At 44.6% G+C, this 19,228-nt stretch overlaps 1 protein-coding gene across 3 annotated transcripts in view; it reads right to left on the bottom strand.

Moving 5' to 3' along the window:
• Nucleotides 1-514: 514 nt before the first annotated feature.
• The window catches only part of SHROOM4 (shroom family member 4), a 166,999-nt gene continuing 148,285 nt past the window's right edge, over nt 515-19,228 (bottom strand). For all 3 annotated transcript variants that reach the window (XM_040405591.1, XM_040405590.1, XM_040405593.1), the window contains 3 exons: nt 12,578-12,752; nt 9,379-9,651; nt 515-1,256 (listed from right to left, as the gene is read on the bottom strand). In XM_040405591.1, the coding sequence (XP_040261525.1) occupies nt 978-1,256; nt 9,379-9,651; nt 12,578-12,752 (727 nt within the window). In that variant the 3' untranslated portion in view covers nt 515-977. The remainder of the gene's footprint in view (nt 1,257-9,378; nt 9,652-12,577; nt 12,753-19,228) is intronic.

Below are 19,228 nucleotides of genomic sequence, written 5' to 3'. Positions count from 1 at the left end.
GTTGCAAGCGCCACACAACCGTGCTGTATGGTTGTACTCCAAGTTTGTGCAAAACAAATTAGCAACTGATTGAATTGTTCATGACAATGAATCAAGTCCAACAGAAAATTGTAATTTACGAGTTTAATCAACTGTAAATGTATATAATATGTTAAATAAATATACGGTATATGAGTGAAGATGCTAAATATGGGAACTGAGGTTTCAATCAACATCTTCCAGTCATAGCGTGTCTGCCAAATAGCAAAGAAAATGGCATGTTTGAAAAACACCCAAAATCTGCTGGTTAAAGAGGACCTTTCGTGCGATTTTATTAAGGGAGATATACACCTGTACTTGCGGGTTACCCCCCGCTGATGCTGCCACCCTGCTTGATATGCCTCCTATGCCCCGCTGCATTTCTCCTGCTCAGTATGCTAATACTGAGCATCAGAGCAACGAGGGGGAGACTGACTTTTTCCGTGGGCGTCTCCTTCTCCCCTGGCTGTAGCGCTGTCCAATCGGAGCACAGAGCATCACAGCCAGGGAGAAAAAACCTCCCTGGCTGTGACGCTCTGTGCTGCGATTGGACAGCGCTGCAGCCAGGAGAGAAGGAGACGCCCACGGAGAAAGACTCCGTCTCCTCCTCATTGCTCCGATGCTCAGTATTCCCATACTGAGCAGGAGAAATCCGGCGGGGAATAGGAGGCATATTTAAAAAAATCAAGCAGGGTGGCAGCATCAGTACCCCGCAAGTATAGGTTTATATCTCCCTTAATAAAATCGCACGAAAGGTCCTCTTTAAACTTGCATGGATGTTTCTTAAAATCTAGTCACAGGAACCCATTCAGTCATCATCTATTTCTTTGGTTTGCTAATAGTAAAAAAAACAATTATCATTTTGAATCTTAACGTATACAAATTGAAGTCTTGTTCAATAAAATTATCTCTGATAAGAATTAAACATAGATATAGAAGAATTTAAAATATGACATCTCTTATGCAACTTCATTTGACTGCCAATTACTTTGCAGACTTTCTCGTAGACATGCAAGTTGTTCTTCTCCCAGTCGGATTTTATCTTCCAGCTCTCGCTGTTCCACAATGAGTGCAGAAGTCATCTTGACATAATGGTGATAGTCTTGAAGCTGTTCATCATTTAGGTACTTCGATACCGTCGCTAGAACAATTTTTTCTCTCCGCGTGACATGTGCTTTGAGTTCTTTAGCATCCTCTAATTGGTCAATCAGTTGTTTTCTTTTCTCCAAGAGATTCAGCTGTACATGGCAGAGAACATATACATTAAAATGGAAAACCTATAAGTTGCTACAAGTTTTATTGTATTTTGTGATCCTGTTCAGTGGCACAACTATCAAAGCATTAGAGCAGGGATCAGCAATCTTTGGCACTCTAGCTGCTGTGAAACTACAACTCCCAGCATGCATACTTGCTGGGCTATTCTTGTAACTCCCATAGAAGCGAAATGAGAATTCTGGGAGTTGGAGTTTGAGAACAGCTGGAGTGCTGGAGGTTGCTAATCTCTGCATTAGATTTTCATACTACTATGGTTTTCAGTAGGAGGGAGGAGGCCTGATCCCAATGATGCAAAGTTGTGATTTGGGACAGATGGTAAATTAGAATACATTCACAAAAGGCTGAATTTTTCCACAGCAGATCTCATTTTTGACCTTGCAGGAAAATCAACCTCCTACTTGCCATGTACTCGCTGTGGAATTAACACTACACCATGCAATGTGAAATCAACTGTTAACATTTGCAACTTTTCTGCAAGATAATGAGCATGGCATAAAATAATGACCGCAGCAAAATTTCGGATGTGCTGATTTTTTCCCACTATGTGCAGAAAGGGTTTTGTAAAGCCAGCCCACAGGTATTGTACTGTAAATTGTTGCAATTTGTGAAAATAGCTTAAAGCTGGCCATAGACATGACATATTTATATGCAGCCTAATGCCAGATCCAGCTAAATTTGAAGATATCTGCTGACAGTGGTGGTCATACACATATGATGAACAGCAGATGGCACTTAAACAGGACTACTGGCACAACTGGAGGAACACCTCAGGAAGCAGATACAGCTGAATATAATGGTGAAGCCAAGCTGCTCTGCTCTGTGCTGCTGTGGCTCAATGTAGCAGGTGAGATGATGTCACTGCATTGTGCCTCCTTGCTCCGAACCACAATGGAGAATGGTGATGCAAAGAACTGATGACGGAGGAATGTGGGGTAGGTGAGAATTTAAGTTAGAGGCTAAACGGGGCATCACACTGTGGAGGAGGGGGCACTTAAGAGGGTCTAACTCTTTCTGGGGGGGGGCTGTTCTGGAGATAGGAGCGGATCCCAGAGGCTGGACCCACGCTTATCTGACACGGTAATGGCATTTCCTAGCAATATGCCATCAATGTCTGAGATAAGAATACCTCTTTAAGGGGGTATTACCATGATGGGAGGCCACTTAAGTGGACATCATACTGTGTGGGAGGCCGCTTGAGTGGGCTCTCCTTTCCATTATTTCCTACAAACAGTACTTTTTCTCAAACAATGGATACATGATAGCACTGAGTCAAACTGAGTATACTGTAAATTATGCTAATAATACGCTACTGAAATCAATGGACTTAATCCCAGAAGTATTTTTCCATCTATGGAAACCATTAGCGCCGATGTGAACCTATCCTAAGTATGATAAAAGAAAAGTTATGTAGCTGGCACTAAGAAAATTCGCAGTAACCCCTTAGGCCGAATGCACATGGCCGTGTTCCGTGGCCGAGAGCGGTCCGTGGTATGCCGGGCTGGATTCCTGTTCAGAGCAGGAGTGCACGGCGTCATTGGTTGCTATGACGCCGTGCGCTTCATGCCGCCGCTGCACTACAGTAATACACTCGTATAGTGTATTACTGTAGTGCAGCGGCGACATGAAGCGCACGGCGTCATAGCAACCAATGACGCCGTGCGCTCCTGCTCTGAACAGGAATCCAGCCCGGCATACCACGGACCGCTCTTGGCCGCGGAAAACGGCCATGTGCATTCGGCCTTAGTGACCACCAATATTCCTTTTTATGGCAGCATAGTCTTCTGTGCTCCTGCTCTAACGGCCCAGACCAACAGGTTCATTTAAAGACTTATATGCTGCAGTCAATATGAATGAGATTGCCTGGTGCCGAAGTCAGTACAGTGTTGTGGAAATTTTATTAGGATGTGTATTTAATATATTGTGTATTGTCATCATCTCTCTCAGTGTCAGAGTAAACCATTGGAATGGATATCTTCCTGTGTATGTGGAGACACAGCTGCCGGGCGCAGAGGTCTTCGTCGCCGAATGGTCCATGTGCTATGCACTGGGCTGTGGGCCGGGGGAGACTGATGTGTTCAGCAGAGCAGTGTTTCTAGGGCCCCCGCGCAAGACGCAGATTTATTGGCTTGGCGTGGATGCATTTGTTAAGAGAACAATATATGAAAGGAACGTGCGTTTGTTGTCTCTAGTGAGCCTGAGATAATGACGTTGTCCTGTAAATAAACATGCATGAGGATCATAGTAATTTTATTTGGCATTGATCACTGAGCAAGGCTGGATAAAGTTCACTCCAGTGGTAATGGGAGATTATTGTGTACATGTGTTTGTTAGCTGGCTATGTTATTTTAAATGATGGTGGTTTCTCATCTTCCTGTATCATCACTTCCTGTATGTCATCACTTCCTGTATCCTTGTTACATGAAGTAAGTGGTCGGGTGACGGGCTGGCCCTTTTCTATTGTTACAGCCTTTTGTGAGTAAGAAATAAAAGGTGAACAGACTGGGCAGGAAAGGGGCAGTGCTCAGGAGAACTCAACATGAAAACACCTTTGTCTGAGTCTTGATGAAGAGATTTACCTTTCCTTACACAAAGTCTGATGCAAGCAAATTTCTACTACAAATATTTATATTACAAGATGGGCTTAAAGCTCGCCCAGGAGGGGGGTTCCCCCAGATGGGCTTAATGCTCGCCCCGGAGGGGGGTACCCCCAGGTGGGCTTAATGCTCGCCCAGGAGGGGGGTACCCCCAGGTGGGCTTGATGCTCGCCTAGGAGGGGGGTACCCCCAGGTGGGCTTAATGCTCGCCCCTGGGAGAAGGCACCTAGGTGGGCTTGACTTTCGCCCATGGGAAAGGAGTTCCAGGGAGCGGGCATACAGATGTAGTCACCCACCGCTCCTTCCCCTGGAGGCAGAGAAGTGTGAGCGGCTGTCCCCTGACTCCTATGCCTGAGATGTGCTCCAGGGAAGCGGCAGGGAGATGTAGGCACCCACCACTCCTCCCCCTGGTTGGAGAGAAGTGTCAGCGGCTGTGCCCTGACTGCCATGCCCAGCTATAGCTCCAGAGATGCGGCAGAGAGATGTAGGCACACACCACTCCTTCCCCTGGAGTTAGAGAAGTGTGAGCGGCTGTCCCCCTGTCCCCCCCCCCTCCTGTGCCAGAGATGTGCTCCAGGGAAGCGGCAGGGAGATGTAGGCACACACAGCTCCTTCCACTGGCGGAAGAGAAGTGTCAGCGGCTGTGCATGGACTCCCGTGCCCAGCAGGAGTTTCAGAGAGGCAGCAGGGAGATGTAGGCACCCACCGCTCCTCCCCCTGGACGTGGAGAAGTGCCAGGGACTGGCCACTCACTCCCCTGTCCAGTGGGAGTTCCAGAAAGGAGCCCGCCGTGTGTAGGCAGTCACCACTCCTTCCCCTTACATATTTTTAAAAATCTTTTGATGTTATTTAAAATAGGAAAAAAGTCAGTGCGTCTTATAAACGCAAGGTGACCCCAAAAGTGGAGGCTGCGACAGCTCAGGGGCTTCACTAATGGCTCATGAGCTGCCATGAAACTGTGGGCGGGCGGGCACAGGCTGGCAGCAGGAGTTAGCCTTCAGTGAAGCCTCCAGCCCCCGCATACATCGCGGCACTAAGCAGCACCTTGGGCAGGCTGGCGGCTTCATTAAATGCTAAATGATGCCGGCAGACTGCGCATCCATTCACTATCGTTGGCTGGGCTGGTGGCTTCTCTGTATGGCTTCTCTCCAGCCGGCACGTCATCTTCAGTGTTTGCCCCCCCCCCCCCTCCCCAACGCCATCCAGCCAAGTTACCAGTATTCCCAGCCTGCAGTGCGGGGGGCACAGGTCCCGGTCGTCCCCGGATCTCCACAGCGGCTTTGTGTCCTTCCTGCTCTGCTAACAGCACCTTTACTGCTGCTTTCACTCACCGCAGCAGGATCCCCTTCTCTGTGGTGGCCATCCAGAGTGCCTGCCCAGATTACAGTCACTATACACTTGTGCTATGGTAATAATAAATACGTGTGCCATCATAGTAGATATATACAGTTTGTTACCTACACACTCTGTTTAAAAAATTCTGTACCATTATGTTTATTATATATTCATATTTGTACTAGAATTGCTCATTTCGAATGTTAGTCTGTCACCTGCTGGGCAAAATAATAATTGCAGCTTCAATACCCTGGGTCTTTTCAGAGAGACCCAGCGTATTGAAATCAATTACTGTCATCCTCATTGGCCGCAGAGGATGCCGGTAAGAAGCCCGGAAGCATGAGCTTCTGGGTTTTTCACACTTTAGGCGCCATGATCACACTTGGAAATAATTTACTAATGAGTAATATATTATTGATTTGAGTTGATAGATTAGAACTGTCTTATTTTCAAACTAAAAAAAAAATAAAATAAAAAATTTACATGAATGCCTTATTAACCCCTTAGTAACCACCAATACGCCTTTTTACAGCGGTCACTAAGGGGCCTTAGGCTGGACCCCGCATTTTCAGAGCAGCCTAGTCTAAGGGGTCCCCCGTGCAGTGGGGAGCCTAGGTTTGGCTCTCACATTAGAGCCGCATTCCTGCTCCTAACAGCTCGGAGCAGCAGGAGTGCTGATCCGGGCTGTTTAACCCCGTATACACTGCAGCAATGGCCGCCCGCCGCATGTAAGTGGTGACAAAGGGAGAGGACTAACTCTGCTCCCATCGGCACCCCACAAATGCGATTGCGGGGTGCTGATGTGTGTAAAGGCTGGCGGGGGCCTGGGAGCCTGCCTTAAGTGTTTTCCAGCAGGCTGTGCCTTTGCTGGTCAATGTCACTATAGCGCTGGCATTAAAATGCAAAGCACTATAAGGATTGTGCATTTTGTTTTAAAAGCAATCCAAATATTGCCTGTTATAGTCCCATTGTTAAGTTGAAAAAATTTCAATTAAAATAATCAAAAAAAAAATTCAATTAAAAAAATAAGCTTTTTTTCATTGAAAATATGCTCTGCAAAAATAAAATCTCCCCCATGTTTGTTATTGCCTTGTCCGTAACTATCCTCACTACACAAATATCCCCTATGTAAAATATCCACTACAGTGAACACCGCAAAAAAAAAGGCCGAATTTTATAACAAGCGATCAAAAAGCGTAATTTAACCCAAAATGATACCAATGAAAACTACAAGTTGTCCCACAAGAATCAATCCCTCACACAACTCCATAGAAAGACAAATAAAAAAGTTATGAGTCTTGGAATGTGGCGATGCTAAAAATAGTTTCTTCCTTAAAAAAAAAGAAAAAAAAAAAAGAAAAAAAAAAAGGCACAAAAGTAGTAAAGCGTAACAAAAAGATATGTATTTGGTATTGCTGTAATCATACTGACCCATAGAATAAAGATATTATGTTATTTATACCAAACAGTGAAAAAAATACATTCGTGTGCATGAGCCCTTAAATGTAAAAGCCGTTAGGGAGCGCTTTTCTTTATTTAAGAGCACCACCTGCTGGCTGTAAAATTAACTAGCAGCAAGCAAACCGTGGCTGTGGCAGGAAGAGGTTAATTCACTTAAAAATATATAATTTTAAAAAAAAGTAAAAAATAAATTACTAAAAATTTCAACATTAAATTAAAGAAAGTAAAAAATTTTAAAAAATGAAAATGTATTAGCAATAGTTACTAATATTAACAATAGTATAGAATAGTATAGAATATTTATTATATTTATATTAGTTTTATTAAATAGTATAGTGGAATTTGTGTGTAACATATACAAACATTCACACATTTTTTGATTTTAAATGTTTGTTTTAGTTATATTTTGTATAGCAGGGTTTTTTTCTGTGTAAAATATACAAAACTCACGCATATTTTTTTCATAAGAAAAAATAAACCTTAATATGTCCAAATTTTCCCACGATGAATACCTAAGGGGAACAACAAAGATCAATTTGAAGGGGTTTATAACATTTTGGCGCTGTACAAGATTTTTATGGCAGCACAGTGCCATAGAACCAGAAATAGAAAAATAGGCTGCCAAAATATGCTAAAGTCGTTTGAAGTCTTGCGGCGGGCCCAGCCAGTAGATGAATTACACAAAATTTATAATGTAAAAATTCTGTGGCAGTATTGCTGTTTTTTCCCATCTCCCCCTCAGAAAGAGTTAATAAAAGGTAATCAGAAAGTTATGTCTACCCCAAAATGACACCATCAAAAACTACAACATGTCCTCTAAAACAATCCCTCATACAGCTACATAGACGGAAAAGTAAAAAAGTTATAGCTCTTGGATGGCGACGATGAAAAAAGGACGAAAAACGCTTGGTCAGTAAGACCCAAAACGGGCTGGTCACTAAGGGGTTAAAGAGGACCTGCCACCTGTCCTGACATGTCTGTTTCATTAACTACTTGCATTCCCTATGTAATAATAATTTTGGAGCATCATTTCTTATGACTATGTTGTGCTATTCCTCCAATACTCCTACTACAATGTTTATGAAGGAACTGCCAGCAGTCTGCAGTAAAGGTACAGCTGGGCGTTACCAGTTTGGGTGTGCCCCACTGTCCCTGCACAGTCTGACTATGGCCAATCAGTGCTGCCAGTGTGTCACGGACATTTTCGTGACAGGTGCCAGGAGATCAGTGTAACTGGCAACACGTGGTTTCATCTGACAGGTTCCTTGTGGATCAATTTGTGCCTGTGTTGTTTCTGGTAATGGCCACACCCCTTGATTCAGGTGTTGCGTATATGGTCATTTTACTTTCCCTATTTATTGTGGCTTCTCCCACCATGTTGTGCGGTTTATAGCTTCCATCTTGTTGTGGATTGCTGGTGTTTGGATCTCGGCGGAGTTCCTGTGCTTCCATAGCCATTTGAAGTTAAAGGGGTTATCCCATCATAATGATCACTGTTAAATCTGTTAATGATTTGACAGTGATCATTTTTGTAAATATACTTTATTAACAAATTCCCACCGATTAGGAGAAAATTCATCCCCACTTACCTTATTGTTGTGACTCGGTCTCCCCTGGTTACGACCACCGCTCTTCCGCAAGATCCCGATGGTCGCGCTTGCCCAGAAGACTTCTTCTTTTCTCCCGGCCGGGCCACTCGCTGTCCTGAACGCGCACGCTGCCGCGCATGCGCGACGGTGACTTCTTCCCGGCCAGAATAGTACAGAGCTGCGAACGCGCACGCCGGCTCTGTACTATACTGGCCAGAAATAAGTCACATTGCGCATGCGCGGCAGCGTGCGCGTTCAGTCCAGCGCGCGGCCCGGCCGGGAGAAGACTTCAATCAAGATGAAGCCCGCCCCCAGCCAGAATCCAGGAAGTGAACGCGCGGTGGCAGCAGGTAAGTATGAAACTGCTAAGTGGGATAACCCCTTTAAGTTTCTTCTTCCCCTCTTGTTTACTTGTGTTGCTCTTTTTCCTGTCATTTGTGTTTAGGCCTGAGGGAGACTCCTATTCGTCCTACCGTTTGGAGGAACAGGTTGTCTCTTGTCCTGACATTAGTACCAGGGTCCTACAGGGAGAGTTAGGACTTTAAGTTCCTGTGTATAAACTCACCTAACTTCAGGGTCAGTTCATACTGGCAGTCAGTCGGGAATTTTATTAGGGTTTCTCTAGGAGGTGACCTGCTCCTTTACCTAGTTTCCAGGCCTTTTCCCCTCACCCCTTTCCCTCCTACGTTCGGTGCAAGTTTCCCTCCCACACAGAAGCGTGACACAGCGTCAGTCTGTACAGGGACACCCCCCAAACTCAGCTGTACTTTTACTGGCAATTCATTCATAAACTTCTAGTAGAAAAGAGTCATAAGAAAAGATGAGTTATTACGTAGGGAATGCAAATAGTTCCTTAAACAGACATTTCACGAGAAGTTGATAGGTTCTTTTTACACACAAAAACACACACACCTTTTTAATTGTTTTTAACGGCTTTTAAAATGCCATGAGTTTCAAGTATTGTTAACACAATTTTTTTGGAAATATACATGTGTTTTTTTTTCTGCAATTTATCCTGTAAGGTCCTATGGAGAACCCTGGGGATACAATGGAAGAAAAAAATGCCATACCATAAACACACAGTTACTTTTAAAAAGTAGCAGTACCTTTTCTTCCATGGAAGGCTTTGGGTCTTTACAGTTCAAGGCACTCTCAACCCTACTCAGACGTCCAGATAGGGACAACAATAAGCTGACCACCTTGTCCAGGTCCCCAATGAAGATTCGAAACTTATCATACTCATTGGGCTTGCAAACGCTTTTTAGCAGATTCTCCAACTCACAGCCAAGAGTTGCATTGGCACTAATGTCCTCTTGAAGTTCTTGCTGGGCTTTGTGGAGGACAGAAAGCTTTCTGCTAATGCTGTCTATTAGCTGCACCTGTTATAGAAAAAGCAAGACACTGAAAATCAGACATATTACAACTTCCAAAAATAACAATCTGGAATGTTTACATGTTTAGAGCAAATACAGCTCTTAATCATAGTAAACACCAAGATAATGGTGCCCTTAATGGGCATCTGTCAATAAATTTGTACCTATGAAACTGGCTGACTTGCAAATGCTCTTGGCAGCTGAATGCATCTTTGTTGGTCCTAAGTCCATATGTGCCTGCATTGCTGATAAAATGATGTTAATATATGCAAATGAGCCTCTAGGAGCAACATGGGCATTGCCATTACTCCTAGATGCTCAGCTCCCTCTGTAACTACTGCACCCTCTGACTTTGACAGGGTCAGGCAGTGAAAATGCCATCACACCTGGCCTGGGGAGGACTAGGAACTTAAAGTGACCCTGGTAAAAAATAATAAAAGTGGCCCCATGTTGCAGGTGGGGTAACACATATAGGCGGGGTCAGCAATACCATAGCGCAAAATACATGGCGCAACAGCAGAGCTTTTAGGAGTAATGGCAAAGCTCCTGTTGCCCTGAAAGGCTCACTTGCATATATTAACATCATTTTTCTAAGTAAAGCTATAACTAAAGTTATAAACCACTTATAACCTCTTAGAGTCCATAGCATTCTCATAAAACCAGATACTGCCAGATTACAGGAGCAAGAGTTTTAAAGAAGAGATGACAAAAGAGGTCACTGCAGGTTGTTAACCTTTTGCCTACCATCGCACGACTTTATACGTCGCGGCATTAGGCTGCTATCTGTAACCAGACATATAAAAGCGCCCCATGCCACTGCAGATTGCTGTGAAATTGGGAAAACTTTGAAAGTAAGGGCTATTTGACCATGAAGGAGAGTGATGGGGTGCTGCACCAGATGACCTTGCCTCCACAGTCACTGGACCTGAACCCAATCGAGATGGTTTGGGGTGAGCTGGACCGCAGAGTGAAGGCAAAAGGGCCAACAAGTGCTAAGCATCTCTGGGAACTCCTTCAAGACTGTTGGAAGACCATTTCAGGGGACTACCTCTTGAAGCTCATCAAGAGAATGCCAAGAGTGTGCAAAGCAGTAATCAAAGCAAAAGGTGGCTACTTTGAAGAACCTGGAATATGACATATTTTCAGTTGTTTCACACTTGTTTGTTATGTATATAATTCCACATGTGTTAATTCATAGTTTTGATGCCTTCATAGTCATGAAAATAAAGAAAACGCTTTGAATGAGAAGGTGTGTCCAAACTTTTGGTCTGTACTATATATATATATATATATATATATATATATATATATATAGGAGCGTGCCCCTTACAGTGTGACTGTGTCCGGTATGTTTATGGATGCATGTGGGAGAGTGCCCCTTACAGTGTGACGGTGTCCGGTATGTTTATGGATGCATGTGGGAGCGTGCCCCTTAGGCCCCCTGCACACGAACGTGTGCTTCCCGTTGCCGTATTGCGGACCGCATCCGCAATACACAGGTGCCGTTCCGTGGGCATTCCGCATCACTGATGCGGACCCATTCACTTGAATGGGTCCGCAAATCCGGAGATGCGGAATGGTACGGAACGGAAGCATGGAACGGAACCCTACGGAAGCACTACGGAGTGCTTCCGTGGGGTTTCGTCCCGTACTTCCATTCTGCAAAAAGATAGAACATGTCCTATCTTTTTGCTAAACGGCCAAATTGCGGACCCATTCAAGTGAATGGGTCAGCGATCCGCTGTGGCTGTCCCACGGACTGTGTTCGTGCATTGCGGCCCTCATTTTGCGGGCCGCAGCACGACCACGGGGTGCACACGTTCGTGTGCAGGGGGCCTTGCAGTGTGACGGTGTCTGGTATGTTTATGGATGCATGTGGTAGCATGCCCCTTACAGTATGACGGTGTCCGGTATGTATATGGATGCATGTGGAAGTGTGCCCCTTATAGTGTGACTGTGTCCGGTATGTTTATGGATGCATGTGGAAGTGTGCCCCTTACAGTATGACGGTGTCCGGTATGTATATGGATGCATGTGGAAGTGTGCCCCTTATAGTGTGACTGTGTCCGGTATGTTTATGGATGCATGTGGTAGCATGCCCCTTACAGTATGACGGTGTCCGGTATGTATATGGATGCATGTGGAAGTGTGCCCCTTATAGTGTGACTGTGTCCGGTATGTTTATGGATGCATGTGGAAGTGTGCCCCTTACAGTATGACGGTGTCCGGTATGTATATGGATGCATGTGGAAGTGTGCCCCTTATAGTGTGACTGTGTCCGGTATGTTTATGGATGCATGTGGAAGTGTGCCCCTTACAGTATGACGGTGTCCGGTATGTATATGGATGCATGTGGAAGTGTGCCCCTTATAGTGTGACTGTGTCCGGTATGTTTATGGATGCATGTGGTAGCATGCCCCTTACAGTATGATGGTGTCCGGTATGTTTATGGATGCATGTGGAAGCGTGCCCCTTACAGTGTGACTGTGTCCAATATGCTTATGGATGCATGTGAAAGCGTGCCCCTTACATTGTGACTGCATCCAGGATGTTTATGGATGCATGTGAAAGCGTGCCCCTTACAGTGTGACTGTGTCCGGTATGTTTATGGATGCATGTGGAAGTGTGCCCCTTACAGTGTGACTGTGTCCGGTATGTTTATGGATGCATGTGGAAGTGTGCCCCTTACAGTGTGACGGTGTCCGATTGTCTCTAAGCTTTGCAAACACTGAGCACATGACAGATGCCAGAGATAGAGCAAGGAGAAGTTTATGGGCGTACATATGGGGGAGGAATATAAGCCAGGAGGATGAATAAACAGCTAAGCCAACAGGAAAGTAACAAAGATTACCAGAAAACATTACACACACTAATAGAAATTAACTTCAGCAATTGAGGACCCTGAAGATCCACACAAGATCAGCGCTCTCACCTCTTCATACTCTGCATCTGTCACATTTACGTCTTTCCCTTGGGCTTCACTCACTTCTTTCATTCTGTTGAGCAGATCAGCCTTGGCTGTGGATGTATTATAGTAAGTAGCACAGGTAGTAGGACTATCAGTTCCACAAAAAGGTGTAGGAGAGATTGGCTGGAATTCATCATACCTTTTGAAGAGATTAAAAAATAAAAAACAAAACAAACTCAAAACGTGCTAATATGTTTTCATATTCTAAAAAATACATCCGTAAGAAGTTACATTCATGTATTTAAAATATAATTTTTTTTCAGTTATTTTCAAGTTTACCATGATAAGATTTAATAATTTATGGCTTTAAAGGGGTTATGTCATGACTGATTTTCAAAATGAAATGCAGAAATAATATCGTACAAGTCCATAAGTTAGAACCAGTCCTATACCTCAAAACGATCCAGAAATCTCCCCATTCATTGCTCCAATTATTAGATTTTCTTCAGGCTGTCTGCTCAGGGGTGTGTTCTTTCTGCTACAGCTATTTCCCTAACCTTCACAGCTTCTAACTATAGATATGGCTGGTGGCAGTTGAAGGATCTACCTTAATAGATGACTTCACAGATTATACACCAGGGGTTGCTAATAAAATAAACATAATATCTCACTACTGGAGTATGTAAAGTAAATGACAAAAGTAACCAGATTTTCATGCTGAATTATAGTAATGTAACATTTACTTGTGGCAAAACCCCTTTAATAAGTATTCAGGGATGTACAGTATGTTTACCAAAAGCTAATAATACAGCGACTAACTTAAAAATGGAAAAGAAGGAAATTATAATTCCTTTTTCCACTAGAAGACTTACATGAAAAAGTCACATATGGCGCTCTTCATTTATTGGAACTGCCATTAAATATAGCATAAATCTGTGCCAGCTGATAGATGGCATCAATTTGCATTTTAGCACACTGACAGGCAAACATGTGGCCTGTGTCTCTTTAGGAATTTGTCGCATTTCACTCCAGCACATTTTGAACTGGCATATAAAATGCTGTACACAGCAGCTCCCACTCTTAGGCCCCTTACAGACGAGCATGTGTCATGCTGCGAGTCCGCAGCGCAGCTACCGGCCTGAACTCCCAGCACTGCCAGGGTCACATAGCATTATATTGACTTATGATACTGTGTAACCCTTACAGTTCTGGAATGTATTAGATGACACTGACATAATGCTGCCAGTGTTATCCAATACATTCCAGAACTGTAAGGGTTACATTGTGACGGTCTCTCCCGTGACAGGGGTCAGAAGATCTAAGAGACTGGCTGCACGTGATGTGATCTGACAGCTTCTTTGGTTTCACTTGTTTCTGTGTTGTTGCTGGTGATGTCTTGTCTTAGGTCTAGCTTAAGTGGTCATTCCAACTCCTCTATTTAGTCTGGTCTCACCCATCATGCTATGCGGTTAATAGCTCCTTTCTGGTGGTGGAAGTGCTGGTGTTGGTTCTCCACTGAGTTCCTGCTCGTTCGCATCCTTCGGAGTTAAGTGTCTTTTCCTAGCTCTAGTTTGTTGTATTCCCCTATGTTTTGGTATAAGGCCTGAGGGAGTCTCCTGTTCCTTCATCTGGGAAGGAACAGGTCATCCTTTGTCCTGACACTATTTCCAGGGCCTTTTAGGGTCAGATAGGGCTCTAGGTTACTGCGTATGAACATTCCTACCATCGAGGTCTGTTCATACTGATAGTAGTCAGGGCTTGGTCTAGGGATTCACTAGGTGGCGACCTTTCCCCTTTCCCTAGTTTCCAGGCCTAGTACCCTTTCCCTTCCCTCCTGTGTTTGGTGTGGAGTTTACCACCCACACCGCGCCGTGACATACATAAATTAATATAATGCTATGGCAGTGTTGGGAGTTCAGGCCGGGTGCTGCGCTGCGGACTCGCAGCATGACACACGCTTGTCTGCAGGGGTCCTTAAGGACTGGGTGCGACTATGTACTGCACTGACGACCATTCTTTGGAATTGGTACTATACAATACCATTTTGTTGTACTTTTTTTCCCTAATAGTAATAGTTTATGCATTTATAAAATCATATAGAATGTCTCTTCATGATTTTCACTTGAATGGGAGCTGAGCTGCAGAAACCGTGGACGGCCACTACAAAGTGGACACAGAACTCTTCTTTCGTCTTCATCCACTGTTTTTGAGTAGCTGCCAAAAATGGCTAATTGGTAGGGGTGCCAGGTGTTAGAGCTCGATGATTTGATATTTATGACCCATCCTTTTATAGACTCTTTAATACTGAAATTGTAACACCAAGAAGGAAAAGCCATGGACTTATGTAAATAACAGGACAGATAGATATATTAATGATAGGCAAATGCTAAAAAAAAAAACAATGGAAACAAAATATTCATCAATTTATTCAGTATCAAGTATGAATACGCACACTTACACTCCTTTGCGTGCCATCAGCAAAGTCATTAATAGTTGTCTGAGGAATGTTCGGCCATGTTGAAATCACTTGGGCACGCAAATCATCAAGATCTATTGCTGACAGGTCCCTTTGCAATTGACGACCAATGAAGCCCCAGATGTGCTCAATGGGAGACAAGTCTGGAGACGCTACAGGCCATGGTAGCACATTTAGGCCATGCAAGCTGCTCACAGTAGCACATGCAACACCCAGCCTGTAATTGTCCGGTTGAAAAATTGATCCTGAGACACTTAGGAGAAATGAACATGCCACTGGTTCGATGACCAAATAAATTTAATGCTGACCTGTCAGTGTACTTGAAATGAAGACTAGAGGGGTCTGGCTACAGTACATTATGCCACACCACGGTGGGACGTTCTCTTGTTAAGGCCTCTTCATGTAGCTGCCCACATATTCTGCAGACCAATCTCTGTTAATCATTGTGTCCAAGACTCATCACTTAAGGGGGCTGCAGAGGTTTTTCACAACAGCAGTTAATCTTTTTAGTCTTCAATCCATCTCTCCTTCCAATCTACTATATCTGTCTACCTAGATAAAAAATGAGAGTTGGGCAGCACTGCAGTTTCTTGCGTATAAGTGGAGTGTCAGTGGCTGAGGAGACGATCCTGCTCCAAATGAATAAATCAAAGAAATTCCACGGCACATCCAAGAAGTAAAATAAATAAAGTGACTTTATTCACCAGACATGCAACGTTTCGATCCGCTTCCTGGGATCTTTCTAAAGCAAAGATAGATACAACCATTTTGGATTTTTGTGTTACTGATTGAGGATATTAGATATGTTTTTTTTATTTTTTTTATTTACCCTTGTCCATAACCCTTGTCCATATGCACTAATAAAGTGGTTGTCCAGCCTATCAGCTGACAACCCCTTTGGTCTAGAATTATCCCCCCTGAACATAAATAAAGGAAAACTTGCTGCTGCTCTGCTTCCAGCTGTTTCGGTCCTGTGTCTACTGCAGCCAATCACAGGCCTCAATTGTCACAGACACTTGAATGGTACATGACTACTGTGATGTAGCCTTTTAGCCACTGTGACTAGTGAAGCCTGTGATTGGCTGTAGCGGTCATGGGACCCAGGGACCAGATGAAAAGAGCAGCAGTGGGACTGGGGACAGGTGAGCTTTCCTTTTTTCTGCCCCCCTTTTATAATGTTCCTGTACTTAAGGGGAATAGGTCTAGACCAAAGGGGTTGTCGACACCAGGCCGGACAACCATTTTAAGAAATACTATCTTCATGTAGACGGGTCCTCTACTAAATAGTAGCAACTCCATGGGCGGAGCTTGCAATGCACTGTGATGGATGCTTGATCCCAAAGTTCCTCAACACGTCGCCAGGCCAAGCAATTTTTTTGCAGCACAGAGCTCTTGCCATCATAGACAAACTGAACAAGGAACAAGGCAGAGACTTCAAGAACACCCCTAAGCCAGAGAAGATTTAAGTCAAGCTTGATAAATACCTAAATAAAAAGTAATTTTCCTCCACGGGCAGAGGCAAGATGGTGTTGGCTGACCTGTGTGCTCCTGAAGATTCAAATGATGGTAGCTCCTGCACCGTTTCAGACCCTGGGGGAGTCTGACCCTAAGGCTATTATCCAGGTCGTTCATAAAGAACTTCGTTGCTCAAGCTCTTTCATCTGTGCTGAGAGAACGGGCCGACATTAAGACTAGGGTGTAGCAAATAGGCCAAATGGTAGCTGTGCAGAGGGCCCACAGGCTGCAATCATACAAGGCAGCACGGTGCTGCACACCAACTTTTAAATGCACAAATCCTAGCTTAACAATGCTCTTTTACACCTAGAAGACCAGGAAAATAGAAGCCGCAGGAACAACGTGCGACTTAGAGGGATCCCGTAGTTGGTGTCCACAAAGGCCTTACTTTACACCGTATGCCAAATCTTCACTTCTGTGTTAGGCCAAAATGTACTGCCCATTTCATCAATAAGAAGAGCACTTGGACATAGACCTGCTATTGTTGACCAGCCTATGTGGTTCTTTTGAATCCAGTAAATGCATATAGAATTTCGAGTGACTGGGAAGTTTAGGAAGTAAGAGAAAAGACTAACCAAGATAATTCTTTCTCAGTTTGAAGTTTGAGTGTGGAGTTAGCAGAGAAGAAAGTTTAGGGAGAGAAAAAGATTTCTTAAGGAGTGCCATCATGTATAATTCCTGATAGGAATGAAAGTAGATCAGGTAAACTGAAGATGGCTTTAAAATAAGGAGACGATGAGTCCCTTTCAAAGGATTAAGACCAGTTAGTGACGGGATAGATTATAAGAGTATGGAATTAAAATACCCTTTTCCCTCATTCCCTCAGACTTCCCCACCCCCCCTCCTCTATTCTGTCCCCCCCCCTTTTTGGAGATGTTCTCCAAACCCATGTTCTACCAATTATTGCAATGTACGGATTATATCAGTATCTGTATTTACACTGTATTGGTTGTTGTATAAGCATGCTGATATATTTATGCTTTGGTCAATGTTAACTTTTTCACGCCTATGTCTATGAAACAATAAAAACATTTTTGAAATAAAATAAGGAGACGATGGGGTAGCCTAGGACAGCTCTATTTCCATACAAAGCAAGTAAACAAACTCCTAAGGGACATTATCTGGGTTGATAAATTGGCACCATTTGTAGGACAAGTAAAAATAAAGGTAAAATGTAAGTTCTGAGGTAGTTCTTCCTACCCATTCAACACACAAAAGGAAGGGAGAATGTTTTCAATTGGCAAATGCTGCAGTGGTATGGCAGAAAGAACCTATTCTAGGGCTGAAACGATTACCGTATTTTTCGCCCTATAAGACGCACCGGCCCATAAGACGCACCTAGGTTTATGGGCAGGAAAATAAGAAAAAAAATATTTTTAACCAAAAGGTGTGCTTTTGGTGAGTTTGGAACTAATGGTTGTCTGTGGATGGCACTATTACTGGGGATCTGTGAAGGACACTGTTATGGGGGGATCTGTGGATGACGGACACTGTTATGGGGGGATCTGTGGATGACGGACACTGTTATGGGGGGATCTGTGGATGATGGACACTGTTATGGGGGGATCTGTGGATGACTGACATTGTTATGGGGGGGATCTGTGACGGACACTGTTATGGGGGGGATCTGTGGCTTGCACTGTTACAGGGGGATCTGTGGCTGGCACTGTTACAGGGGGGATCTGTGGATGGCACTGTTACAGGGGGGGTCTGTGGATGGCACTGTTATGGGGGGGGGGGATCTGTGGGTGGCACTGTTATGGGGGATCTGTGGATGACGGACATTGTTATGGGGGGGGATCTGTGACGGACACTGTTATAGGGGGGGGATCTGTGGCTTGCACTGTTACAGGGGGATCTGTGGCTGGCACTGTTACAGGGGGGATCTGTGGATGGCACTGTTACAGGGGGGATCTGTGGATGGCACTGTTATGGGGGGGGATCTGTGGGTGGCACTGTTATGGGGGATCTGTGGGTGGCACTGTTATATGGGATCTGTGGGTGGCACTGTTATATATGTGCCATCCACAGACCCCCCCACCCCATAACAGTGCCATCCACAGACCCCCCACCCCTTAACTGTGCCATCCACGGATGTTCCCCATAAAACTGTCATCCACAGATCCCCCCCCCCCCTCCAGTATACAAATATAAAATGTCTTATTCAGTTAAAAGTGATTACACATGCCCCCCCACTCCTAATAGTACCGTACATCCTAACAGCTTCTGTACAACCCAGGCAGGCAGGCCGGGCGGCCGGCGCATCACTCACTGACGTCACTTGCCTGCGCCGCCTGCTTCATTCATAAAGTAGGCGGCGCAGGCACGTGACATCATGGAGTTACGTTGCCGCCCGCCCGGCCTGCTTGCCTGCATTTTATTGAAGCTGTTAGGATGTACGGTAATAATAGGAGTGAGGGGGCATGTGTAATCACTTTTAATTGAATAAGACATTTTATATTTGAATATTGCAGCACTGGAGCGGCGGGGCTATAGTACAGTGACTGCACCGCCCCGCCGCTATTGCCGGCCCCCAGCTCCTCCTCCCAGTCCCTCCCCGCTCGCTCGTACATCGCAGCCTGCGATATAAAACTGTCAGCATTCGCCCCATAAGACGCAGGGGCATTTTTTTTGCATCACGGATTCATTTGTGTCATGTGACCACGGAGCAGGAGTGAAGCGCT

The sequence above is a fragment of the Bufo bufo genome, chromosome 8, assembly GCF_905171765.1.
Source record: "Bufo bufo chromosome 8, aBufBuf1.1, whole genome shotgun sequence".
Taxonomy (NCBI): domain Eukaryota; kingdom Metazoa; phylum Chordata; class Amphibia; order Anura; family Bufonidae; genus Bufo; species Bufo bufo.
Note: the sequence above shows the minus strand (reverse complement) of the source record. Positions and strands in the feature narration are given on the sequence as shown.